A 27,972-nucleotide genomic window follows, 5' to 3' on the forward strand; every position below is an offset into this window, starting at 1 on the left:
ACTCGGCCGAGGCAGAACAAAACGGTACGCTTTAAATGGCACAACTGTCGACAACAGCAGCAGCAGAAGCATGTTCGCTTCGACATGGGTGCGTATGACGCGTTTCGCTAAATCATACAAAATGAATAGACTTTTCCGTTGGGGTTGTATCGTGGGCAGAGGCGTATCGCTTCGGATTGCAGTCCATGGATAATTTATCGGGAGTGTAATCGAGTTCGATCCAATCAGTCGGCATGCGCAGCCGATAAAACAAATCCCTTTCCGTGGTATTGCGGCTCACATTTGCATACGCTTGATAGTTCTTTTTTTTTAATTCGACTGGAGAGGGCCCGAACAGTCGCAGTAGATCACGGTGCGTATGATATCTGCCCGTGTCGTATGTTTGCTTTACCGGCGATAACATGACGTCGCGTCATTCGCAACATTGTACGGAGCTAGAAGCATAAATACGAACGAACAAATGCAGCTGTCCTGATGAATGTTTTTATTTTTACTGTTGTTGTCCAAACAATTTTACTCGGTTATGGCCGAGGGCCCGGAGTTACACAGTTCCTTTGCAGAGCATAACAGAAACGTGACTTTTTCCGTTATCGGCATTCGAATTCAATGATAAGCCTTTGCTTCTTGTTCGTTCTTTTGCAATTAGCTTCGTGATCACGAGAGCCTTATACATGTGTACAAAACATATTTTTCTAATGCCACCGGAAACTGTTCCATGTCTCATGGGGACGGTTCGAACAGGAACAGATCCACGTCCTTCCTTATTTGAGCCGTAGCGTAGGTCCAAAACCAACATGACCAATCGTGTTGATAAGCAAAAGAAACGATTTGTGTTTTTGGTATTTCTTTCGGGTAGCAATGTTCATTGCACAAAACGTGAGTTAAAGCAGCTATAATCAAACTGTACCCTTGTTGTTGCATCAGTTGAACAGTTCTTCCCCTCTTTTCTTTAGTGATAAAAGAGTAGGGTAAGAACAGTTTTGCTGTAGTTTCGGTGCAGAGTCATGCTTTGTGGAATGGTAAACATTGCACGCATGAAAATGTTTGGAGATGATGTATTTTTGTATAGCTTCCATACATTTGTGCAAAGCTTGTACATTTCATTCAATTATAAATTATTTTTCGTCTTGAATGTTTTTTCATTATTGTAAAAGAGTCCCGATCTCTATATGTCTATACAATCTCAACTCAACAATCAATAACTACATGATTATTTTAGTAGGGAAAATTTAACTTATAATTCATTACAATGAACCTATTCAACTACGCCTTAACAACCTACCTATGATCGGCCTATTATCAGTTCCAATCCGAAATGAACTAACTATTCTGTTTAGTTCTGTTTAGATTTTTTTATGCTATTATAAATAAATCAAGTCACCGATAGAAAAATACCATTAGTGATTTATGGTATACCAAGTCAGAAAGTTTAATGGGCTAAATAAGGTCACCGATAGCAAAATTCCATTAGTGGTTTATGGTATACCAAGTCGGAAAGTTTAATGGGCTAAATAAGGAGAAAAAGAAACCTATCCTAATGAAAAAATATTATAAAAAATGATGAAAAGTTTGTCGATATCTTAAGAACAAAATGCATTTAACTAGGGAAAATGTACCATTATTCGGCAGGATAGCTAAAAACGTGTAATTACGCAAAAACGCGTTGAAAATTGTCTCATCACATAATTTTTAAATAGAGATATGCTTATTTGTTATTCAAATACGTAGTTTCACATTATTTCCTTGCATATTTTTCAAAATATTAAACAAAATGTTCCGAGTTCAACATGTTTTGGCATATTTGCTGTCAGCCAATAGTTCGACAGGTTTCATTATTAAAAGAACTAGAGCACTTAAACAATGAATGTGTGGTTTTTATGAAAGATTCTATGGTTGCAGATTTTAAACTAGCCCGATTAGAATTTTAAAATAACTAAAAACAAGTAATTATTCACTTTAAATGCTGCCTAAAATTGGTACACGGTAAATGTTGATTTTTGACAGATCAATGTTTTGGGCTCCTGCCGAAACTTGAAACAAAAACACATATTTGATTTCGTTGAATATTCATTTAAAACTTGATCACAAAACTGTAATGCGTATGTCAACGCATAAAACGACATTTCTTGCATCAAATAACACCAATTTCACTAAAAATAATTCAATAAATTCAGAGAAAAACAATAATTTTGTGAGCCAATTGGAGCCGTACTCTATAGCCGTCAGGTAGTCTTATTTCTCCAATGTCTACTTTGTTTGTAACTCATATCAAAGTGACTGTAAAAATTTCCAGCAAAATGCCCAAAACGGGCAATATAAAATTAATAATTTACGTACTTTTCAACACCAATCTTTGGAAAGTGAGAGTTTAAAATTGTTTTAAACATTTTTGTCTACCTATTGGCATTAATTAAAACATTTACCGACCCGTATTCGCGTTGCCGAAAATAGGAGCACAGCCTGCCGAAAATAGGACCAAACTGCCGAAAATAGGAGCAAAAACAGTGTTTGCATTTTCATGAATATCGCTAGAAAATGCATTTGAAACGGGAAATAAAACATAGCACAACATAATACGATAGTTTATCGTCCATAATAATGTCACTTTCAAGAAAAATAATAGACATTGTAAGTGTACGAGCTGTTTTAGTGATACTGCTGCACTAACCTGCCCAATACTGGTACATTTACCCTACAATAAAATATAATAATTGATTTTTAGACAACGATATTGCATGAGTATCTGGCACAATTACTTTAAATTCGTTTGTATTACTTTTAATTTGTTTGAGTACTATTATCACGAACAGTCGGAACTATTGTAGGGATCGATTTTGGGTATTCTTGATCCCAGACTGTTGGTAGGCCTATTTCGACGCCACACTTTGCGTAACCTGGTAGTCCGCACGGGTACCATCGCGTGAGTTTCGTTATTTTCTCGTACAGTTTTATCCCAGGACTGCGTGTAGTTCGTGCCTGAAAGCATAGTTAAAACGTTGAACGGTCTTCAAATTAACAATAAAAATTGTAATCACACCTGTCGATGTGCGACGATTTTGTAGTCTTCCGTTAAAAGGTGGTGTTTCTCGCCGAACGTCAACAGATGGTCCAGTGCTGAAAGCTGAAGATCGTTCGGTTCATACCGCCCGTAATCGCCCATGAAGCACACGGCCAGTGACATGTTAGCGTACGCATTGGCCGTATCCCATCCACGACCAACGTAAACGTTTCCGTCACCACCGACCTGGAATATGGTCATGTTTTAATTTGGCGTTAAGTCTGTCTGTTTAGACTATCCCAAATAGTTTCGCGCAGAAAACTTACATAAAAATTGCTCGGTATGTCTTGCAGACTTTTCTCGGCAATTGCTGCATCTTGCAGCGTGCGCATCTTGATGGAGCAAACGTGCACATCGGAGCAGATTTCCGAGTGGACGCCTATGTGCGTTATCAGCACGTACGGAATGGGATGTGGCAGCTTGTACGGTCCATGTACACCCTGCTGTGCACCCCAGTTGTGGCGATCGATGACCATGTGCCCGTTGCCGAGATTGGGAACTACCGGGAGAGAAATGGTTTATTCCAAGCACAATGTTACAGCACTGCCTGTTGGTCTAAACATAACGCTTACTTGATTTAGAAGCAGAGTTGTCCTCAAAAAATAGTTCCTTTGGAATGATATTGTCGCCGGAGGGGAACATCATGTAGATAACGTAAAACAATAGCACCAAACCAATGATTATAAAGAGTGTAATTATGCTGTACACGATAAGGCGTTCGTATTTTATGCCCGGCGAAGTATTTGGTCCCATCAACTGGTTCTGATTATTGTATCCATCTGAAAGGGAGAGTGTAATGTAGAACTTTATATTAGAACGAAATTATAATCTCTCTGATGTTTACATTTTGAACCAGATTGTTTTTATCATGTACAGTATTTCCCCAAGTTAAGAGAATATTGCATTCCGAAGACATTTGCGTAATTCGGATTTTCGCGTAAGTCGAATATCACTTTTTACATCCAAAATGTATTGCATTAATAATGATTTTTAATTGAAATTAGTTCATTTATGTAATTTATTACTTATTTAATGCAATTGGTATAGAAAATTCGGTGATTTCTATCTTTTTAGTGATTTAAAACTTTTGAAAAAAATTAATATTTTTCATTTGACAATTGATGAAGAAAACTATACTGATTTGACATCTGAACTGTCAAAAATAAAAATTCGCGCAACTCGAATTCGCGTAACTCAACTCGGGAAACTCAACTATCCCCAGTTCGGGAAAAGACTGTACACAAAAACTGAGACGGCCTATTGAAGTATTTTAAAAGCTACTTTCTAGCCTTAGTTCAAACGACTGTTATCAATGAAGTTAAAAATCAATTATGGAAAGTTTGCTTGAAACCAGCCAGAGTGTAGATATAAGGTTTAAGTTAGATTGAACGATGGAGCGGCGCTTGTAGGCACAGTAGTTGCCAACAGTGGCAATAGTTTTATATAGTATTAGAGGCGAAAGAACTCCGCAGGAGCCAAAGCCTCTCTAAACCATACTAACAACATTTATATAGTATTGGTAATACTGATACGTTTAAAATACGGAGCTTGTGGTACAGCCGTCAAGTGCATAATTGAACAATATGCATGCAGTCATGTACTATAATCTAGAGTCTCTTCTTTACTAAGGACTAATTATGCTGCGCTTGGGTACAACAATCAGGTACAGATAGACCCAAATCAATAAGTAGTGGGTAAGACTTTCCTGGTTATATTTGCTTAATAACATACTTGAACGTTTTTTTATCTATTACATAGTACTGAACCCATTTGACCTCAACGTATTGTGTAGAATATTAAGCTACCGTGGATATTCCCTTCTATTTGGCACAATATCATTAGTTGGCCAAGCCTTGTTAAAGAACTGTGATTGTACGACGTTTACATGGCAGGATAATGAGTGTAGGAGGGATGGGAGGGATGTATCATTTTAAACTTAAAGATATTTTTATGGAGAGTCAATAACATTAATAATGATTACCTTTTGTATTATTTTAAAGAAGGGGCCTCCAAACTTTTCAGCTCGCGGGCCGCATTGCTTCAAAAATAACTATATTGAGGACCATTTGACGCTACCTTTAAATGATGAGTGAACGTTTAAATCTCGTTTTTACAACAAAATACTAACGATACTAATACAGTTTCATGTTACTTAGCTTGATTTTTGTCTAAGAAAAGTAAAAAATACATTTTTATTTGAATAAGTCATAGTAACGAAATATTTATATTAACTCTGGTAAAGTCATCGTGGGCCGCATTATAAGCTCTTGAGGGCCGCATGCGGCCCGCGGGCCGTAGTTTGGAGACCCCTGTTTTAAAGTAACAGTATTTTCTCATACGAAAAATATAAAAATTTAAAGTCTTTTTGATTTAAAATTGTTTTTATTTTAGAATTTATTAAACGTAATTCTTGATGATCATAATTGATCTATAAATATGTACAGAAAAAGCATTTATGACTAGAACCTTATATGTTGTTACAATATCTGAAGGAGCATAAACTTTACCTAATTATGATATTCGCATTTAACGCACATTATTCTTCTTCTGTGCTTTTCCGATGAATTAACAATGGGTTATGAATTCCGTTCCGCTCATTGAAATCGTGCTCATCGTCCCAAACGCTCGGAAAGCCCAATTCTGCCCCACAGTGTGCGTATGCTTGCGTTCCACAAGGATTCCACCGGGATAGTCGAACGAGCCTAGCGTATAGCATGTCGCCAGGGCTGGCTGTGGTAGGTTTGGTCTGCACAGAAGAAAAAATGAATAAAAAAACTGATACTCTGTGTGTATTTCCCCCATATTTATCATTCTCTAACCTGTCTTCGTGCCACAAGCTTATAGTCGCTGGCAAGCTTTCGCTGTATCACACCGTACGTCAGGAGATGGTGCAGGGCGGAGAATTGAGATTCTTTCGGTTCGTAGGTTTGGAAGTCTCCTATGAAGCAGACGGACAGTGTTCGATTGTGATACGAATTAGCAATATCCCAACCACGGCCCACGTACACGTTGCCATCTCCACCAAGCTGAAGGAAAAAAGAAATTCAAATTAGTCTACGTTAGTCTTGTTAGGAAGTTTTCCCTTATCGTGTGTGATCAGAATCAGAATGCTTACATAAAAGTTGCTTGGAATGTCGGGTAGATTCCGCTCACCGATGGCTGCATCCTGTAGCATGCGCATCCTGTTCGCACATTCGTGCATGCCGGTGCAATTTTTGGAGCGCAGGCCGATGTGCGTAACGATCACGTACTGAACCGGATGCTCCAATTGGATCGATGCGTGCGCATCCACCTGCGAACCCCAGTTACGCCGTTCGATGATCATGTGGCTGTTGCCGAGATTGGGCACTGCGAAGAGATCAATCTGTCGGAATCAATCGGCAGCTTAGCTTGGTACATTTCGTCTGTCCACAATTCCGCATGGAAGTTGGTGCTTTTTCACTTACTCGTCCGCCGGTGGTAGTTGGTGTCGAACAGTATCTCCCGGTCAATGTCAGCTGGACCGCGCACCTGGTTCACGATGAAGTAGATGGCGGTTGAGAATCCGACGATCGCGAAAAATATCAGCGCTCCGTAAATGAAGTAGCGCTCCTGACGCAGGGTCGATGGTTCCGCTGAAGGTAGTCCGCGGTTCTGATTGTTGCGGCCGGCTGTAGGAAAGGAAAGGTGCGATGGGAAGAGGAGGTCATAAAATTCTGTCAAGCTCTACACTCAAAGCGCACCATTGTGCATCGGACGCAAACATATTGCCCATTGTTGCAAAGGGCGGGTTTAAGTAAAGCCACATTGCACACATTGACGTCTTAGGTCAATATTGCTGTGAATGTGTGACGCATGCACTCGGTCGGTAAACATTTTATTGCCGCACACTTTTTCCAAAGACCATTTTTGCCCTCTTCTTTGTAAGATTCTTAAAGAAGGAAGTCAACCTATCGGGGTATGGTATACTTCCTACAGTAAATGACATTTCACGGGCAGATGTATTTCTTCATTGAAATGCAAACAGTGTACAAGGTTATCTATCCGCCACGATATAAAACGTCTCTCGGTACGGCACGATAGTAAAATAATTTTTTTCAGTACATATTTTGTGCTATTATTGTTATCTTGAGGAGTGTTTGACAACTTTTTATATTTATTTTTCATTTAATGTATTGTTCTATTGAATTGTTGGTGCTCTATTGCGTAAGGTATTGCGATAAAATACATCTGCTTCCTATTTGTCAATTAGAACTGGACAAGCTTTATTCACAGTTATATCTTCAATTATCGCTATTTATTAGAAATTGTTACAAATTTTAAACTGCTGTAAATGACCCTTATAATCAATAGCGAGCTGGTGAATGCATTATATAAAACATAATGCATTTAAATGAAAAATAAAACAGAAACAATTTCAGACAAAAAGAAACAACACATTACATTGATTTTCGGAGCAACAAATTATTAAAAAATGTATAAAAATCAATTATATTATATTTGTTTTATAGCGACTTTGATTCTACTAGCTTGAACTTGAAACTGAGATGTAGGACAGTTGGTTTTTTCATGACTAGAGGAAACAATTCACCACAAAATACAAGTTCCAATTTGTACTGAATTTTCCTGCCAAATTCTTACCAAACCGTTTCATGCGAGCTTGGAATAATAATCACAAAAGAAAATGCATTTTGGTTTGTATACCAAAATGGTCGCAAAACTATTCGATAGACAATGGTACAAAGAGTACAGAATCTGATTCATACGCACTTTTTGTTTGTTTTGACCCAGAGTCGCCGGCTATCTTTACATACAAAAATATAATATTTATGAGCTCATGGAACAACCAATATATCTTATAGCAGGCGTATATGCTGATGCAATACATTAAAATAAACAATAATACATTTCGATCTTGACAATTTTGTACAAAAGCCAGTGCATATTGAATAAATAGATTTCATTCCAAATACATGGCTGTAAATATGTCAACCTGAAGTGTTTGGAAAAATAGAACATTTTACTGTAAACTAATAAAACTGTCAAATAAAAAAAAATCACTTTAAAATCATAAGCAATAATTTTGCTTAAAAACATAGTTTGCTTGGTTTTTTTAAAGGATAATTATTTATTATTACTTCAACACATGCCCTTCATGGGCTCAAGTCCCGAATAGACCGTACGCGCATACGTAGGACTGACTATCCTGCTATGGTAATAAGTAAGTCACTGAAAGCCGAGCCCACTAATGGTACAGGCAGGCCTTGACCGACAGCGGTTGTTGTGACAAAGAAGAAGAAGAATTATTTACCCAAACTTAGGACAAGCATAAACAATTCAACCAACCAAACATTTGTAATAAAAACCTACTATAAATTTAGTTTCATCACGTTGCATTGTTTTTATTCTTTAAACGAGTGATCAACGAGCGCTTCTCATAATAAATCATGGAGTAACGACCTCGTACAAGGTTCTGATACAATGCACTGTAAAAGGAAAAACGCACGTTACGCGAATAGAATCACATTTTCGACTAAATGTTCCCTGTAAACATAAACGGTTGGCTAATACGAATGTTATTTCCGATTTACGAATAGTTCCATCGGCAAACAGAATGAGTTTTCTGAACTTGCTAATCATTTTCATAGAACAAACATTGTGGTATAAAGAGAAAACAAAAGCTGATCAAATTGATAAACCCAGCAATAAAATGTGTTTGTCTGTAGATGGTACAATGAAGGAATTATGAAAGTCATCAAAATCGTTTTTTATGCCAATCACTGGCAAAGAATATCATATACTACTATTAAAAATATGATGATAATTCCGGGGACAAACACGTCTATTTCCACATTAAAATGTTACCCAACCGGCGGAGCATTAACGCGTGCATGCTGCGCTTCACACATGCACAAAGATGGAACTGCATTCTCTTCAAACAAATGATGATTGCCATTTACATCCATCCAAAAAGCATTCCATGTGTCATGCAACGTTCCCTCAGGCTTATCGCGCGAACTCGGCCATGCATGCTTGCATAAACTCAATAAATACAGTCATTGCAAATGGTGACGACGCACAGATTTCCAGCGCGGCTGGGGCACGGAGCACGGTTGATCCGCTTGGATATACACATGTGTTTTGCGCGCCGATGGACAAAGAAAAGGAAAGGGTCAAGAAGATGGAAGGTGTTACTTTTTTCCGTACAAAAATAGCCACAACTGTAAACACGCCCGGGATGGAATCCAGTACTGATGCTGGAGCAAAGAGGTAACGTGTAATGTGGTATGGGTTGTGTAAATTCGTGCCCAGCGTAAACTGAACAGGCTAATCTTGCGGCTGATATGAGATTGCAAAAGATTAGATGTTGTATTTTCGTAATTTTCTAAAACAAAATAGAGGTTTTTGGTTTTGATTGTGTGGACAGCGATTAATGCAAAAAACACAGCATGCGCTAAAATAATTTAGTTGCAAATTTTATATACACACGTCGGGAAGAGCTAGCAAAACTGCGTGCCGATGACTGTGATGGGGAATTCCGCAGTAGCGGACGTCTTTCGATGGGGCAGGAAATCGGTTCCGTGCAGTTTCCGGGTCCACCGTACACGAGTGCGGCCAGTGACGCAGCACCGGAAGTGGTCCGATCCGCGTCAAACGTACCGCACGGCACGGCAGCACCGGACGCGGCTGACGTCAGCGAGGATGAGGATACGTGCGGCGGGGTGGAAGATGCGGAAGGGCCAGACTGCTGGGAGGCAGGCAGAGAGGCGCCCCCGGAGGGCACCGGGGAAGATGATTTCGAGTGTCTACGATGATGATATTTACGCTTCCGCTGGAACAGATTGACCGCCGCCGTGGTCGTCGAGTGACGATCTTTGTTGTGAATTTTCAGCAACAGTTTCATGGCCCTGGTATGTTGTTTTTTGTTTGTTTTGTTTTACGGTAATGCGATGTAACTGACACGGATCGGATCACACTTTAGCATGGTTTCCGGGAGGTAAGCAGTAGCCAAACACTTTGTAACTATAGCACGAACGAAACTGGGTAGCATTTGCGCGACAGCACCGAATATCTGACGGACTGGTGGAATGACTGTTTGGAAATGTGACCAGTGCGGTATCGAACTCTAATCCCGGAAGCACTCAAACGGACGCAAAACACGTGCTATACCGTACGTCGGCGCTAGGCGGCTGTGTGGAGAACCACGAAATCACGGATTAGCCATTGCGCCCAGGCCCAGACTTTCTCTTTTGGGTCGCGCGTTTTTGGACACGAGGACACTTGTGGGAGTGGATTTAAATTCAATTAGCGATTCGCAGCGGCCCTAAAGCTCACGATGACACTGTTTTATGATACGTTCGCACACACGTTCACAATCCACGCGACAAAATCCATGGAGCAGGGTGTAGTAGGAGGGTAAAATGGTGCCGCAACCATATTAATCCACCCTCTCAAGTCGCTGTCTGTGTATGTGCTGTACTGGTCAGTTACTGGCGTGTTTTCGCAATGCACACGATGCAACGTGTGTTCGGGCCGGAATAAGACTGACACGGACTGGACCGGGAGCGTTGTTTGTTTGGTACGCGAGATCAACCTGTCGCTGCCGTTTGCCGTGTGGTGTGCGTTTGCGCGCTTCGTTTGTATAGGAAGGGTGGTGAGTTTCGGCGACTTTGTTTGGTGAGCGGGAGACGAACGAGCGGAACGCTCGTGCGCGTTGAGACGCATCACCGTTGATCAGTAAAATTGGCTACAATTGATGCGCGGTTAGCAGTGGAGGAATACTACGGGATTAGTCTTAAGCAAACTACCCGCACTCACACATAGAGACAGGTGAATATTTGAAATAAACGATAGTGGCAATTTAATAGATTTCACACTATTCATGTGTTTAGGTCACAGATTTAGGTTTAGTTAACAATAATGACAACATATTTATCTAAATACGACAAAGCTGGACAATTAAAGATTTCAGAGAATCGAAGTTACTTATCAAAGGGTTTTTCCTATCAAGATCTTATCCCAGCACCATTGATCTAATACTTCCTTTAATTTTTAAACTTTAGAAATAACAAATATGGTATAACAAATGTAGTATCAGTCACGAATCTCTAGCATTTATGTTTGTGACCTGATATTCGATCAAATCCAGTTTTCTAGATTATAGCAGTCTTTATTATGCACGGTACACTGCAATTGATGTTGAATATTAAAACATCGATTTGCGGTGGGATCTACAGAGACGCGCCTCTTACACTGCCCTATACACATCAGGCCGAGGGGATCACATCTAATCTGCACCTTTGTGATTGAATCCCCTGATATAAGTTTGTCGCAGATACATTAAAATTATGCATGTCAATATAATAAATTGTAGACTTCAAAATTGGTAGATAATTAAAATCTCAACACTTACTATAGAATTGTTGTGAAAAATGACTGATATTTTAAGTTTAGACACATTTTTAAGCTTTTCAAACCAACGTTTGACAGCAGCAATAATCAGTCATATAATGATAATACAACTTTTTACAGCACTTCAACCTGTTTCATCGCTAAGATTTAACGGAAGATTACCATTTTTGCAACTCCCGCTTGGGATTTCCCACGTGATATGATTGCTTTTAGTAAGTGGTTTTGTTGGGGGCTGGCTAGCTTGCTGTAACAGATACATGTAGCTTCGCTCACGTCGACGGAATGTAATGTCGTTGGCACACACTATACTTTAAGTGTGTTAATTAGTTGTGCAACTGTACAGTATAGCAAGCATGCACTCAGAACTATGACATAACTGTACTAAGCACTGTTAAGAACGTATCGGCAAGACAACATTGTAATCTTACCTTCTAAGAGGCTTACCTCTTAAAAGGGTTACCCAAATCCACTCGCTATTTACTTCCTAGACCGTCGTTACCCTGCTACGCATAGGAAGCGGAAACATACTTGCAATTCGGCTAGCTTCGACGGTCGCATCCATGTACTGGTAGATAGTAACGGAACCTTGGTACTGTGTCATCGGGCCAATGACGACGTCGCTCGAGTTCGACAGATTGATGACGCTTGTGGCCGCCGGTTGCACGGTCGTATTTCCGCCATTGCCAGTGCTGAGCCCATTCTGATGGTTCGTGGCCATGCCCGGGCTGTCCGCGTTCTGCTCGTACCGTGCGCCCAAACTCCCGACGGGTGCTGCCGCCGGGAAGGCATTGTGCTGGTGGAAGCTGTTGTACCGCGGATGAATACTCATGAGCGCATTGGCCACTGAATCTGGCACCGGGCCGGCCGTTGACGCACTAGCGTTTTCCATTGGCAAGGGTTGTGGTATGGTTTGCGGCGGCTTTGTATGCTGATCACGGATTCTGCCTTGTTTTGTGTAGCTTTTGCAGTCCTTCGCGTGATCACACGTGCACTCGCATTTGCGCACAGTCGCGCACGATCGCGATCGAAACGTTACTGACAACTGGTTGAGAAACGACGTGAGCAACACTAGCGTGGCCGACAAGGTGCCAGCATTTTGTGTAAGTGCCCGTGTGATCGGCGATAGGCGTTTTGCTGGTTTCGCAGCCTCGCCATTAGAACGTGAGTAATACGTAGGGCGGGAAATTTTGCTCATGACGTATCCGTATTCCGGTTCTGTGTAGAATGGAGCTCAAGTGAATAGAACAAGCGTTCGCCATACTGGTAGTGGTGTAATCTAAATCTCGCCTCTTCTGCCGGAGGTTCCAGTGTTAGCTAATAGCGTTCATGATATTAGTTAAGATGTGAAATATATCCAAACAACGGGCATGTTCAAATGTATTAAAATAATATAGACTGTATTTCTAGTCTTTTATTATAAAAGACACTCAAACCGAGATGTGATTGTTGTCTCGGTGTTACATATTGATTAACAACTATCATAAAAATACTATTAAATAACACATTCATTATCATGAGAAAAGTAAATTTGAATTCATTTTATGTAAAGCATAAACAGTTTGATTACCTTAATCAAATTGTAACTAGAGATCAATCAGATCAGATTCGTAAGTCTTTACTGTAAAGTTATAATTCTTTAAAGTAAATCTAAGGTAGAAATCACAGTATTAATTTCTACCCTGACTCAATTTGTCAGTCAAATGTTTACTCAATAGTTTAGCAAGCAACTCAATACCCGTGATGGAAGGTGACCACGTGAGCACCATAGTTCGTCGGCATTGATGCCGGCTAGCTCCGAAGTTTCCTGGAATCGATTCCAGATAGTAGATTCGGAATCAGTTTCCGGCATCGATTCCGTTATCTACGGCTACGGAATCGGAATCGGCTTCGGAATTGGTTCCGGAATCGGAAATAGCTCCGAAATCGATTCCAACATCGGTATCGGATCCGGAATTGATTCAAAAAACGAAATCGGGTAGGTTTGACTCAGAGCTCTCAGCACTAATGTACAAATAGCAAAAAAGTCAGTGCTGCGATTGAAAGGTTCGGTCCATACGCGGCTTGAACCCATGACGGGTATAGTGTTAATACGTACGACTTGATGACTGTACCGTGGTTTCAGGATTCAGCCTGACTGTAATTAAACCTTTGTTTTTTTTTACAATCATTTTTAGGAATTATAAATATTACCGTGCCAAACTTATTTTATTTTCCAATTTAAATTTCGAACACTAAAAACCATTCTTTACAATTATGTCCAGTACTGTACCCATTGTCAAGCAGCCTCAACTAACGTCAAACAGCTGTCAAAGCCGTTTGTTTATTTTCATTTTTGTGGACATAAATTTCGGGATGGACGCGCCAGCCAGCACAGAATCTCATCCAAAAAAACGCCCCAAAGCATCGAAAAAGCCGCAAAGTTCCTCGAAAGGTGAATCTACCAAAGACCGGGCACCCAAATTCCAATCGGCAAGAAGTGTGTTCAATGCGTTTCAGAAGCATGGTGCTCAAAACACGGAGGAAATTGAAAAGACCCTACAAAAACTGGTATCACCGGACGCTCTGGCAAAGTACGTGAACGAGTTTGCCACCATGAGTGAGGAAAATGTGTTGGACAAGATGAAAAACAGTCCGGAATTTGTGCAGTGTGCGTCGTGGAGCGAAATTCTCGATTCGGTCGGGTTTCGCGAGACGTGCAACAACGAGTTACCGCTGGCGCTGCAAATCATTGCTCACACGGAGCATTTTCCCAAACCAGAAAATGCAAACGGTGTTGATTTTCAGCTGCTGTATCTGAACCTGGCCAGCATGATGATGGGGCAACCGATACGGGTTATGAATCAAAGTACACAGGATGCACTGAAGAAGGTATATGAGGTACGTATAGATTTTGTAGTCGATTCTAAATGTTTCGTTCTGATTTATGCTTACCAATTACTGTGACCATCTATCAGGAAACCGTGTTGCAAACGTCCAGGGCGGATCAAAAGGAAGAGATAGCCATACTACACGAGACACTGAAAACGATGCGCAATCCGGTACAGTCTAATGAACAGAATAGAATTGTGGACGACTTGAGGCGGTTGTTTGCCGACCCGAACATAAACCCTTTCCGCCTTCCGATTAATCAGATATGTTCGAATAACCCGTAAGCATAAAGAATAACACGCTGGTAGAACTTTTTTCGGAAATAAACATGCAAAACCATTGCAATCACGCTTTGGTTGTTTATTAATTTTATCATTTGGATCAGGGTAAGTACAAATCTTCGATATTTTGGGTTGGTTTTGGTTTTAGTTAACATGCTTGTTCTCCGATGTGATAATCAGTTCATTTACATCAAGATAGTTTGTTAATATGCATTTGTAGAGCATTGCGTTTGCATTTGCCGAATTCATTGCCACTGCCGGTTTTAGTTTTGAGAAGAATGTTTATCTACTACATTCATGCCGCTCGTCCAAATCCGGCGCTTATAAGGAAAAGGTTAAATCAAAATTGTAAGACCTCAGCCAATCGATGCACACGGCACTTGAACTGTGCGCTCAGGAACAATACAGGACAATGTGTTAATATTGTGCTTGCGAAACACTTTCGATATGAATTGAATTACGTAGGACCTATTTATGTATCTATGAGTAAAAACTGTCCATGTCGAAACTGTGAAAAATGCTTGTGCGTTCGAATGTTGCATAAATGTGTGTAAAAGATGTATAAAAATAGAGTGTTTTTTGTTATGTTTTACAAAAATGGCTGAAAATTGGCTGATATAGCGACAACACATTCAGCGAATCAAATCAAACCGAGTTTAATGCTGTTACAAAAATGTTCTCGATCTTTTTTTGTCTACCAGTTCAATCTTCCCTCGGGCTTCACATTGACGGTCATTGGGGTTTGGTTGTATGTATATGAATGTGGTTTTTACTATTTCTGCCCGCTAACAGCTATTGTAAAACATATGTTTAAACACCTCTGTTTTGTTGTTGTTGTTGCTATTTCTTATCATGTATGCTATCAAGAATATGTTTTTTTCTCTGTTTATGTTATAATTCATAGTCAATCTGTTGCATCTCTCCAATGTGCTTTACACACGTTGCAAAATCTTTGGCTAATCATTAAAGAACGTTGCAATGAAGAATCAATCTCTTGCTGCGTACTGTACGTAGTATAGGGGTAGTTTCTGTTGCTGAACCGCTTCTATTGTAGATTCTTGTATGTGGTTTAGGATTGTCAGATGGTACATAGTAGGTCTCACTGCAACAAACGCCAATGGAAGGTAGTGTGAAGGTAGTGGGTTGGCGTCTGTTTCGGGATAAAGCTTACGCGAACAGCTGGTGTGTGTCTGTGGCACGAGAAGGTGAATATGTTTGCGCATCTGTTAACGTTCCGTTCCACCGACTGACGGTTTACAATTGAAAGCATGGTACAGGCATGCGGCACAAAATAATTATTAAATTTGTTTGTATTCCTCAATAAGCGATGCTACAAAAATATCTCTTTCCCATAAACGTTGTGTGATCTGTGCATTTTAAACGCTACGGTGTTACGGTTCTTTCTTCTAAGTATTTGATCTAGCTCACTGTTAGTTCGTTCCATTTTTTTCCCTCTGTGTAAATATTCATCCATCAATTTACGATACACTTCGCGATAAAGTAACATCGATCTGTTGTTTCACATACCTAGACATATATTTGCCTTTTTGCAATTAGATTCTGCTCCAACTTCTCGTGTCTTATTTATATAACCACGCACTCCTTTACCTTCAAAGCTTTGCTTCCTGTTTCTTCCCCTGCCATCAATCAGCATCAATAAACGGTGATATGTCGTAACAACTGAATTTAAACTATTGAAACATTAGCAAAGAAGCGCCCTGTTGATTGGCGTGGCTTTACGGTCAACATCTGGAGATAACGGAAATCGTCATAACTACCACGATATAGATACAGATTATCACAGCAACATCCGAAACGAAAGCTAGGATGGATGGATGATCGGCATCGGGTACGAAGACAAACGAGTAGTCTCTGGGTCAGTTCCTTCTTTGTAGGTGACCACGATAAGGTTGCCTTCTCACTTCTTCTCTCTCTCTGTCTCTTAGGTATTTCGAAAAATGTAGGCATTTATTAGTTAAGGGGCCAACGAGTCAAGTAGGTTTCATATTTAAGGATTGTCTTACAGCTCAGATACATCGGTTAGTTGGGTCGTTAGTGTGTACATTATTATTCTTTAGTAACTAGTAGTAGTTCACAGGTGAGTGCTTACTTATCCATTCATTCTAGAGTTTGCAAAACTGTGCGAGTGCCAGACTTTGAAAAACAGATTATTTAACCGGTTCTAGCTAATACTAACATGATCTAAACCAAAAAACAAGGCTGGCTTTGGCTGGTGCTAGAGAGTAGTTGGGAGATATGATGGAAAAACAGTTTCCCAGCCCGAAGATCGATGTGTTATAGTGCTCTTATGATAACGGCTGGTTCCATACCCAATGAGAGTGGATTAGTGGGGCGATGCTAATGGTGGATCGGTCCGGGAACCAGATATTTAGGATTACATACTAGCAATCTGTTAGCTTTTATCTCGGATCGTAACACAGACACACACACACACACACACACACACACGTTTATAACAACATTCAGTAGATACTCGTACAAACTGTTTGGGAATGGTTGACCAAGTATAGCGGATCGACATTCACTTCAACACTGTGCCATTGTACCTATTAAACGTGATGTGTTTTGGTGTGTATTCAACATGTATACAAATCCACATAAGTTCGTTTAAATTATTTGTGCCTAGGTTGTTCACCGTCAACTACGCGTTCTGTGCTGGAAACATTGCGATGAATATGCGTATAATTTCATTTTTAATTCCGCCTGCGGTGGTTTTTCCCCATTCTTCTCCCTACGGTAAGAGTCGTTCATTTTGTTGGTATAATTAAAGCATTGATGCTGTAATACCGACTCGATCGATACTTACGATTAGTAAAACGAACGATTAGGAAGGTTCATGGCTACATGTATCAAAAAGTGCGGCTCAGGCCCTGCAGCCTAGCAGTTATTATTTCTAAAATGTACAGGATTTAGCAAAATTTCCGTCCATCCGACATCACATCTAGGGGAACAACACTCGGAGTAGTTTGTAGTTTACTCATATCATATGCATATGTTTTGGTATCGTTCGTGGCGATCGCTCGCCAGCCGTATTTGTTAGTTTGTTTTTTTTCCCAGCAGGTGGTGGTGGAATAGTTTTTATTATAAGGTTTTTTTTTGTTGAATTCGTTGAGCAATAGTTTAAGTTAATGGGCGCTTATTATTGATGGAAAGAAAAAGATTGAAAAGCACTATAGAATGGTATACAGAACATGCCACAAGATATGGGGTTCGCACGACGATGATTGTCAAGGGTGAATTATTAAGGAAACAGAAGGTAAGATTGGTGGCATTTGGTTGCTGTACGCGTACAGCCGAGGTATGGACTGTTTGTTGCTGAGCAGGGGCCGGTTTTGGTCAGATAGTGATTAAGGAACTGCATTTCATACACGCACACATACATGTCCAAACACGCATACATACATACGCAGGCATACACATACTCAACACACGCACAGAGGTCGTACAGTACAGCCAAACATTCATGACGGTTTTCCGATCAATTCAATTTACAATGTGCTTTGCTAATGTATACGCTTATCTAGAAGGAAGAGTCGGGAAATCGGGATGCATCGGTGCAACTTTCTGCTTGCTATACAGCTAGAGAGAGCTATAGGAGCTTAGTGGAAAACGTACAATTATGCTTTTAATGCTAGATTCAATACTAATCTATAGTTAATAATTCCTTCAAATGTGTCGGCGAATCAGCCTTGGCCAGCGGTGTTGGCGTTCATCGGATGTGCATACCCTCTGTCTACCAGCTGTGCCAGTTGATCCAACTGTTCCATCTGATGTCTGTCGGTTTTTTTTTGTCGGAATAAATTAGAATGAGCTACGCTATCCTCGTACTGAGTGGTTTAATTTTTTATATACCTCCTGTTGCCATCTACCTTTCTCTTTCCCGCGTCCTACCTCCCTTTCGTCGCATATGATGTATATTGTTAGTGGTGTAGTTATATGCTGATTGTTAAAGTTAATGTTTAATGTTACATGATTCTATGTACAACGACACGTTCGTTCGTATTGTATGGTTAACGTGCTTGCAATGGGCAGCTAACCATGAAACGATAGGTAAGGAAAGAACAAAAAGTGTCTTAGTTCAAGAAGAACAAAAGGAAAACTTAATTATGTAAAAAGCATTTGATTAGCATAGCGAGTGAATAAGCTTTTACACAAGCACAAAATACGCAAAAAGGCGAGGAAAACTTTAATTATTGTAATGAAAATATAATCTTCGCTCTTGGCATACCGTTTCTTCGTGTTCTCCGAAAAAAGGTCAAAGACATACTATCGCTTAGCAAGAAATGGGTTTTGTTTCCTCTTATGCATTTCTGTCATACCTCTGCAGATCGGCCTCAAATTGTTCAGTTCTTTTTATTTTGTCTATTTTTTGCTTAATTGCGCACACCGGATTTGTGAGTGATCGTCGATTGGGCCCCCGGAACATTTAAGCAGGATTTTTGTTTATATCCTTCAATACACACTCCTTACCAACGTGCAAATGGTATGACTGTAAGCGCCATGAAAAGGGGGTTTGTTTTCTTACTGTAATGTTTTCCTTCCATATGTTTACTATATCAGAACTCTTGTAATAACGTGTAAAAACGGTTTCCATTAGGTTGTGAAATTGACATCATTTGTGCGGGTGTTTTGGGCAACAATGGTTACACATCATGTGCACGTTTAAGTATGTTTTGCATATGTTTATTTTGCTAGTTTTTCTTTTTAAATTCTTCACACTCTTACTCCCCCGATAGGACCGATCATCCGTATAATGGATTATGTAGCTCAATGATTAGTCATGCAAATTCGTTTCTTTGTTTGGATTAACAATGATGGGTAATCAATGAGTTCCAGGAATTGAAAAGCACACGCTTTAACTAACAACTCGCTACATTATACAGCGATTTCAAATCACCTAGAGTCGAAGATTCAAATTCCAGTCGTTTTACAAAGTTAATACTGTGGCTGTCAGTCACTGAAAATCATACCAATGAGCATAAGAGACACGCGAAACTGTTCAGCATTCGCAGGAAGTTTCATTTCCTCATCCCTTTTTGCCAAGCGTTAAAGCTAGCATTCCAAGCGCGCCCGTGTTTGAAACGGAAGAGTGACTTCAATGCAACAACGTTCCCCACTCTATTACGACGTTGATTGCTCCGAGGGAGAGCAGCACCCAGGGCGGGAAGTTCGCATCCGTTAGTGCGGAATACTAAATTCCCGCTTAGCACAGGAAACTACTTTTGCACTATGGTAACTGGCGATGATCACACGGTTGCTTTCACTTTTCGTGTCACGCGGTGGAAAGTTCGCCTTCCATTCTCATTTGCTCATGCTACCGCCGTTTTGCACTACGCACACTACGCAGGCATGGGAAAGAATGGTACGTTAAAGAGTTAAAGCGAGGGCCATACTTACCCTCCTTGTAGGGCTGACCCGCTGCTTGATGTTGCGCTTTGAAGCGTTTGATTATATGCGGAATTACGTTTAGTCTAACGAGAGCGGGAACTGCTGCAGAACGACTTAGGAAGGGACTTCGTGTTTAAAAGTGTTTAATGTAGCCTTCTGCTGGCTGGTTAAGGTGAGCTTTTGTTAGGGGGGAGACTGGTGGTTGTAGATGGGCACTTGAGCTACCATAAACCATTATACGAGGATGTCGTTGAGAGTGAGAGCGACCAAGTGAGTTTCCATTTCGTTACAAAGCGAGTGTTGCCGAGTGTTCCCACATTCAATTGCTGGGGGTTTTTTTACAACTTTAACAACATCCATTCGGTTACATCGAATAATCACGTCCAGCGTGATACCGGCGTGTGTATGTCCTGTGTGCGACAACTCTATTAACAAGGTTTTGTAGGAACCGTACCGCTTTCGGTACGGAGGATTCGGTTTTCAGGATCAACGGTTATGGACATTTTTCAAAACCCGCACATTTCCAAAAACTCAACGGCTGCGCGCTTAACAATTATGTTGATTTCGGTCGTTTTGTAGAAGAAAAAGAGTAAAGCTCTTTGTTCGCTTTCGTTAATTGGTTTCACGAGAACTCTGTTGCCTGTTTTGTGTCTATAGCTTCTTTGTGTGTTCAAAACGTGAATTGTATGGTCAGTCAATTTGGAGAATGGTAACAATTCAAAGAACTCAAAAGCTTCAACATCCTATCAGTAGCACAATCTATGGAGTTTTTTGTTGTTGTTTTTGGGCGCAATGAAAGGGGAAAATTTATCGTATCGTTCTAAAAATGTAGCAAGAGTCTAGAGGAAAAATATAACTAGTAGAAATAGAAAAGAGTGAGAATTCTAGGTCTTGTACGAGAACTGATTAGAATGTACAAATAGAACTGTGCTTTTTCAAGAAATAACGCAACGCAGAGGTTGTGATTTGACAAAATTAAAGCTCGTAATTAGAATGTTTGGGTTGATGTTGCGTGCTTTGAGAGCCTACCAACAATAGTTTTGTGTACTTTAAAAGGGAGAAAAAAGCACATGCCAAAAGCTTTTCGTCATGTTAAGCTCGAAAAAAAAAACTGTACAGCTGTTTTTGTTTTGCCGTTTATGCCTCACATGGAAGCAATTAACGATGAGCGGTGCTTGCAAAGGTGGGTGACCGGGCGGGCTTTCCACCGATCGGCAGTGTCGTCGGTGGGGGGACCTGTGCAGTGATACGGTTGGAAAGGGACGCCGCAAATGACGCACCCGTCGGGTGACCACCGTTGGATGCACTCAGCGTAGCGCTGGTCGCTGGTCGGTTTGTGCCCGCGCATACGGACGATCCGATCGTGCTGCCTGGGGAGGGACACCTTACGAATTGGTTTACGTTGGTGGTTAGTGACGTTGTGGAGCCCTGCAGACTACTCGACGGTACCATGGCGGAGGCAGTAAAGTGGGGCATCATCCCGGACGCAACGTTTGCATTGGTAATGGTTGCGATTCCCCCGCTGGTAAGCTTTATGGTGCTGACGGTGACGGTGCTGCCGCTGATCGAGCTGGTGGACGAGGTGTTGAGAGCCGAAGCGGATGCCGACAGAGGTGCGTGCGGTTTGGATGGTGCCTGCTGTGTACTACTATTACTGCTGATCGTGAATCTATCTTTGGTCATTAATGCGTACAGCTGTCGCTGCAAAGTTCAGAGAGGAATGGTCGATTTTTTTCGTTTTTTTGTGTGTGTTGGTTTTCAATTTTGGCGTGATGGCGTGGGATGCGGGATTTGATGCGTGCATTCGGGACCGATGAACACGGGCACCACGGGGATGGTGAAGGTGAACAGCAAAGGTGAAGCGCGGTGCACGTGGGTGATTCGATCGGCAGTGGAGATGATGATGGTGGGGGAGAAAGACAGAACATGAGATGATGCCGTGCAGATGGGTTCGAATTTAGAGAAAGATATTAAAGACAGGGAGTGTGGAAAAGAGGGAGAGGGAGAGAGAGAGAAAGAAAGAGAGAAAAATACGACCATGAGCAACAGGAGTTCAGAGCGTGGCTACGTTAAGCTTGCAGTTAGATGCAACAGGCAACACTCACTCACACAAATGCTATAGATATACTGCAACAAACAGTTATGACATACACACAAACATACACAAACAGTTTATGATACACACAGACACACACACACACAAAGCACGTAAACAAAATGCTGAAGATGATTTATATGAGTATACCAAAATTCCTTTGCTTTGCTATGGTTTGTATGATTTGTTACTATTTTGAAGTGGTTGGATTTTTGTATAAGGCGTAAAGAAGAGTTCAAGAATTGGTTGGTGTATATGAATTGTGGAAGCAGCTTTTTATTCTTTCGGTCAAAAACAACAAGAACTGATAAGCTTTCTTAGTGTTGGTTGAAAGTTAACAGGAATCAGAAGAAAGTGCCCCATGTTGTTCGCCTTTAACAATCATATCCTTTAATGAAACAAGGTCAGACAAAAAGCAATAGCACTACATCAACGTTTGCAGCGATATTAATTTGAGGTAGAATTTAAGGTTCAATTTTATTTTACCTTACCGCTTTGAAGTGGTGCTGGTAGTGACATGCCATGAAAATAAATAATAAAACAGTAAACCTGGTAACCACAATTACCGCATTTCAATGTCCATGTTTGTAAATAGCAGCTCGTTCACCAATAGCTATGGTTAATGCATTTAAACACATAGATCCGTTCATGTGGTGTTGCGAAAACTACACTGATTTACTGTAATTTACGCTGTGGGAATGCGTAGGTAAGGATGAAAAATTCGATAAATCAAACCGTCCGGAAGCTGTTTGAAAATAAACCGCACATAATTATTTCGACGGATGAACGTTATGAAAATTTTACATTGGAGTTCCGTTTTTTCCATTGATGGTGCTGTCAGATGAAACCAACCAAGCCTTTTTTACATAACACGCGTAAAATATGATTACTATTGTGCATTTAATTTTGCTGCAAATTTTGCGATGGTATGCGATGTAAAAATGTTATTTCGATTTTTTCATCCATCAAATATGAAATTAAATTCCGCAAACAGAACTGATGTGATTAATGACCGCCAGCCAGCGGGAAAAAAGTGCCCCGCTACCACACGGTACACTGCGTGCAAAGTGTTTAAAGAGTAATTTGTCAATAATTACCACTGATTGGATTATGATCATGTTGATTAATCTGATTTGGGAGCTTTGGGTGGAGATTGAAATTGAATGTTTGAAATTGAATGTGTCTCTCGTCTACGCGATGGTATGTGTATGTAAATCACTGCACACTATTATAATAATTGTGAAGCCATTTTGCCCGGATGAAGTGAATCAGAAAACTAACTAAAGACTAATGCTACGCAAAACAACGTACAATTCATTACACAGTACAGTTAGTAACCTAGTGATCTATTAACGTCTCGGTTCTACATTTTCATTCTTCAACGGGAAAGCACGAGCGGCCTGATAGACGAGCAAGCTGAAAACGAGGAGATTCGAAAGATAGTAGTAACAGTAGTTGAGTTAAAAGTTGTATTGGTAGATAGCTGAGCTCAAATTGCGTGCAAAACATTCTAACGCGCATTACATAGATTTTGATACGAAAACATAAGTAAAATAATAATAATAATAATAATAATTGCGATAATGTATTTTGTATTGAAAATATTGTTTCATAAATGCTGATGTGTTAGTATTTGTGTGTATGTATGAATATAATGTAGAATTAAAAACATCACTACAATTTCCCACTAAGCATCTCAAACAAGTTTCGTAGTTGCATCCAAAACCGAAATTTTCTATGTCGAGCGATCTTTTTAGTACCATTTTTAGTGCAATGTGTAACATCATTCGCCGCTACAACTGGTTCGCCGGATTAAGATAACTTTTACTGTTCTAATTTTAAAAATTTGAGGAGCCATTTGAGCATACTGTTTCTGCACATTATTGATGTTTTCTTTTGTTTTGTGCAAAATAAAAATCCAATTCCAATTTTTCCGATTGTAAAATACTGTACTAAAATGGTCGACACGAAGTGTAAGCACATTTTCTGTAACTATTCCGACAAGAATAACATATTGTCCATAGATACAGAACTACCGAGCAACACATACAGACTAGCTACGATGGAAACGATACCAGCAGAAGGAAAGTTAGAATAGAACATCCCACGTGTGAAATGGCGAGTGCAACAAACATACTAATTGACCCCCCGGCTCAATACTAATCTAAACAGCTGTACTAAAACAGTACACTAGCACCATGTGGCAGAAGTGTAACACCTACTGTATGATAGGAGTAACCTTTAAACTACGTCACTACTACACAGTGGTTAAGATGTACGACACAGCCGCGATAATGCATTATCTGCGAACGGCTAACAACCAACGCATTATGGCATGAACCAACCCTACGGCTAAGGTAAGTCTACTAGTACGCTCTACTGAAGCCGACCGGTGTTGCCGACCGATGACAGCGTTTGCAAATGAACACGAGCCGGCTTAGCTAAACATGGGCTTACCTCATGGGACAATTCTGTGCTTCCGGTTTGCATGTGTGCTAGCACAAGTCAACCTGACCACTCGAAGCGCCTCGTGTGTCTCGTATGGTTGGGGAAATGGGTTTAGCGGATTTTGTTGCGTTGGACATATGATTTGCTGTGGTGGGGTTGTTGTGGATGTTGGGCGGCGGTGCTTGCTGTCTGTCTGGGTTTGGTTTGGTTTATTTTGTACCGTTGGATTCGACGGTGGGTGGTGGTACGTGATTTGGTGTTGGTGGTAGTGGCTGGAAACGGTCACTAAATGCACTAGGACTCAAAGGGGCGCGCGGGCATACTTGTTCCGAACACATACACACACATATACATACAAGTTATAGCTATTGTTTTTTTCTAGTGATGCAGGACTCTGTGTCTGGTTAATAGTGAAGGAGGGTGCTTTATAGTTTTCCACCAGATGGCGCTAGCATCCTTTAGTTCTAATCGAGGATTTTTTACACAAATGTATTGTACTTATTTTTGTTTGTTCTTAGGAGACTATTGATAAAATCAACTTGTGCGTGTTTGTGTGTGCATACTTGTGACTTGATAAACGTCTCTCTCGCTTTGTAAGGATTGCTTCACACGAAGCAGGTGTGCATGTGTGTGCATTGTTGAGGGGTTAGTAGTTATTAGTAGCTTAAACAGTCATTCAAAACAGCCAGAGAATATGTGAGTCTGTTTATTTTTTTTAAATTTAAGGTGCTATGCGAGCTTTAGTTCTAACGATCATTATCCATACTAAATAGGGAAGATGATCGTGGACGATTTTTAGTAACTTTTTCCAGAACGGATTTGAAGTTTTTGGTGTTCAGTATCTGAAAATATACAGATGGTAGTGGTGAACAAACGGGCAATCAAGCAGTACGTGGGAATGATGGATGGGAAATATGGTGGTGAGCATGACGAGTACGCATGCAGTACGATAATGGTGGGTGAAAAGTATGGTGAGTTTAAATTACTGAATGGTGGTGTGTATGGTGTGTGGTGTGAACATGTTGATAAAAATGTGGAAGGTTTTAGTGCAAGCAAGAAATGTCGCCGGTATATGCAACGGAAACTATACTTTTTTTTTAAGAACGAAGGAAGCACACACTTAGAGTAAACGATAAAATCAGGAGATAATAAAGATCGATACTGAAATAAAATCACTCAGTCGATACTAGTACAAGATCTACAGCATGGTTTGCTAGTGTAGCACTAGCAATCGATAGTAAGGAAGAGATACTGTCTACAGTGGTGTTGAATATAATAACGGTGTGTGTGTAGGTGAACAATTTTTCGCGGAAACCGTTTGCGTTTCGAACTGCTAAAGGTTCTACTTGGATGGATAGTCTACTGTTTCTACTGATACGATCTTACTTGCTTGCCGACTACGGCACGGGGCATGGGTGTTACTAGTTTAGCGGGCCTGCACCGGAATGTCAGGATACCGTGGCGGTTGAGCTAGACTGTTGATTTGGGTTAGTGTGGTGCTCGTTGGCCCAGGATAGCACCTCTTACGTTACTATGCTACCTGCAGTTACATCAACATGTAGCTGTGGAAACAGTTTCCTTCTTTCGTTCCTTCTATAAATTACGGCAATACACCATGTATCAATACGGGGAGTACAATGAATTGACTGCTTTCTGTTGTTGTTGCTGGGTTCACATGTGTTCTGCATCCTTTGCGTCCTGGGTTTGATTTGATTGGTTTTGATTCTCGTCGCGCATCCATCGCCGCCATACATGTACATGTTCGTGTTGTTAAACAGTATCGGTACCATTTAGTCGGGAAAGGTTTACACTCCTACCCTCTTACGCTAACGATAATACAGTGGATGATTGCAGAATGCATCTGGAAACCGTGTGACGTACAAAAATTATGCTCCTAATGCCACGGCTATTCTAAGTTTCGTGGCGACTCATATATTAGTATTTTTTTTTCTTCTTCTCTCCTCTGCGCTCTCTTACACCAGTTCTGTGCCCCGATGTCTGGTGTTGTTACAGTGGTGTCCTACTTGGTGCTGTGGCTTGTGTACATTGGTGTCTTGGTAATGATTGTTATCATATCATGACGGTTGGAACTGTTGTTTCTTCTCTTGCTTTGGTTTAAGTGTCTAGCATAGTGACATTTGTTTTTAGAAAAGACATTCTTTTCAGGTATCTTTTTAAAGGTGAAAGGTGAAACTACAGTACAGCTGGTAGGGCGATAGAATAAAAGCGATAGCGGCTATCCAGGCTTTAAGGTACTAGTACTAGAGAACAGATAGTGGTGCGATAAGATGCAGGCACGTTATGCCGAGTTGCTACTGGCACTAACAGCATTCATTCATTCGTTATCTCGGAGATGGTCCCGGTTGCAGTCGTCAAGCAGCCCATCACACATATCACACTACATAACAACACAAAGCGATACATGGACTAGTAGTAGCGGCACACCGATTCAAGTATGCGAGATGCATCAACGAGTTTAGATGCAGTGTACGTAGTGTAGTGTGGTAGTAGAAGTAGCAACGACATGCAACGACTTTGATCTGGTTTGGAACTGGATGACATATATGAGTAGATACGCTGGAGAGCCATCGAAATGTGTAAGATGTAAGAGCTTGAGTTGTCGGGATAAGTGTTAAAACCGTGGCGGGACTGGGAGGAGTTGTGCCGCCATATAACTGCTTTGCCTTTTGCTTGGCACGCCCTTTTGCGTTACTACTTCCCCAGTGCCTTCCGCACGGCATCGTCCCAGGAGTAGCTGGCAGCATTTCAGAGCTTAAAGCTTTTGCGCAGATTCTTGATCGCCTTTTTCTGGCTCTTTTGGAAGCTGCGCTGGAAGCTGCTCGTCGCGCTGGTATTGCGCGATGCCGGTGCGTACGATAGTAGTTCCAGTGGCTTTAGGTTGGATATTTTAGACGACTGCTTGACGACGGTTGACTGTACGGTTGACTGTGGGAGGTGTAGTTAGTGTTTTTGTGATGGATTTTTATATGTTTTTGAGATGTATGAGGTACACGATTTGGTGTGTTTTAGTTGTTCAAACATTCACACGCGCGTACGCACAAGCACGGTTGTACAGTGGAGAGCAGGAATAAAAAAAGAAATAGAAAGAGAAAGAGAGAAAGAGAAAAAGAGAAATCTTTTGTAGGAGAATGTTTGGTATCCAATCAGATTCGGGTAGTAGCACGCCGTTCTTGTCCGCTTGTTCTACGCTTCAGTTTTGCTACGAATCTGTGCCGTTCGGTTTTATTCGTTCCGTGCTTTGTGTCGGTTCTTGCTATCTGTGAATGTTGTTTAGTGGTGGATGTTTGACAGTTGATAGTTGTTGTTGTTGTTGTTGTTGTTATTATTATTTTTGTGACAGTGGTGATTATTTGGTAGTTGTTGTGTTGTTCTGGTGGTAGTGGTGGTGGTAGTGATCGAGA

The 27,972-nt window shown here is 40.7% G+C and overlaps 3 protein-coding genes across 12 annotated transcripts in view; 1 reads left to right on the forward strand and 2 right to left on the reverse strand.

The window, feature by feature from the left end:
• Positions 1 to 14,662, forward strand: LOC120898372. The gene is made up of 3 exons (XM_040304164.1): positions 1 to 88; positions 13,711 to 14,326; positions 14,404 to 14,662. Exons 1-3 carry the CDS (start codon positions 36 to 38, stop codon positions 14,599 to 14,601), a joined length of 867 nt encoding a protein of 288 aa, XP_040160098.1. The 5' UTR covers positions 1 to 35; the 3' UTR covers positions 14,602 to 14,662.
• Positions 1,040 to 10,881, reverse strand: LOC120898376. The gene is made up of 9 exons (XM_040304169.1): positions 9,527 to 10,881; positions 6,505 to 6,708; positions 6,174 to 6,406; positions 5,878 to 6,084; positions 5,651 to 5,804; positions 3,631 to 3,837; positions 3,325 to 3,557; positions 3,038 to 3,244; positions 1,040 to 2,976 (listed from the first exon to the last, which is right to left on the reverse strand). The coding sequence occupies exons 1-9, from the start codon at positions 9,939 to 9,941 to the stop codon at positions 2,779 to 2,781; spliced, it is 2,058 nt and encodes a 685-aa protein (XP_040160103.1). The 5' UTR covers positions 9,942 to 10,881; the 3' UTR covers positions 1,040 to 2,778.
• Positions 14,663 to 27,972, reverse strand: part of LOC120898369 (SCY1-like protein 2) — a 104,530-nt gene continuing 91,220 nt past the window's right edge. For 6 of the 10 annotated variants that reach the window (XM_040304161.1, XM_040304160.1, XM_040304156.1 and 3 more), the window contains one exon: positions 14,663 to 25,392. In XM_040304161.1, coding sequence (XP_040160095.1) covers positions 25,297 to 25,392 — 96 coding nt within the window. In that variant the 3' untranslated portion in view covers positions 14,663 to 25,296. Of the gene's footprint in view, positions 27,497 to 27,972 lie in introns of all 10 variants that reach the window. The other 4 variants (XR_005738655.1, XR_005738653.1, XR_005738654.1 and 1 more) reach the window with 4 other exon arrangements.

The sequence above is a fragment of the Anopheles arabiensis genome, chromosome 2 (genome assembly GCF_016920715.1).
Source record: "Anopheles arabiensis isolate DONGOLA chromosome 2, AaraD3, whole genome shotgun sequence".
Classification (NCBI taxonomy): Eukaryota; Metazoa; Arthropoda; class Insecta; order Diptera; family Culicidae; genus Anopheles; species Anopheles arabiensis.

What these genes read in the sequence shown, in the direction of transcription:
- LOC120898372 (XM_040304164.1), top strand. Translation starts at nt 36, where the DNA reads ATGGCACAACTGTCGACAACAGCAGCAGCAGAAGCATGTTCGCTTCGA. An exon ending in GCATGTTCGCTTCGACATGG is followed by an intron (nt 89 to 13,710) that starts GTGCGTATGACG and finishes AATTATGTCCAG; the next exon opens with TACTGTACCCATTGTCAAGC. An exon ending in CACTGAAGAAGGTATATGAG is followed by an intron (nt 14,327 to 14,403) that starts GTACGTATAGAT and finishes ACCATCTATCAG; the next exon opens with GAAACCGTGTTGCAAACGTC.
- LOC120898376 (XM_040304169.1), bottom strand. Translation starts at nt 9,941, where the DNA reads ATGAAACTGTTGCTGAAAATTCACAACAAAGATCGTCACTCGACGACC. An exon ending in AGCTTGTGGCACGAAGACAG is followed by an intron (nt 5,805 to 5,877) that starts GTTAGAGAATGA and finishes TCTTCTGTGCAG; the next exon opens with ACCAAACCTACCACAGCCAG. An exon ending in ACATACCGAGCAATTTTTAT is followed by an intron (nt 3,245 to 3,324) that starts GTAAGTTTTCTG and finishes ACCATATTCCAG; the next exon opens with GTCGGTGGTGACGGAAACGT.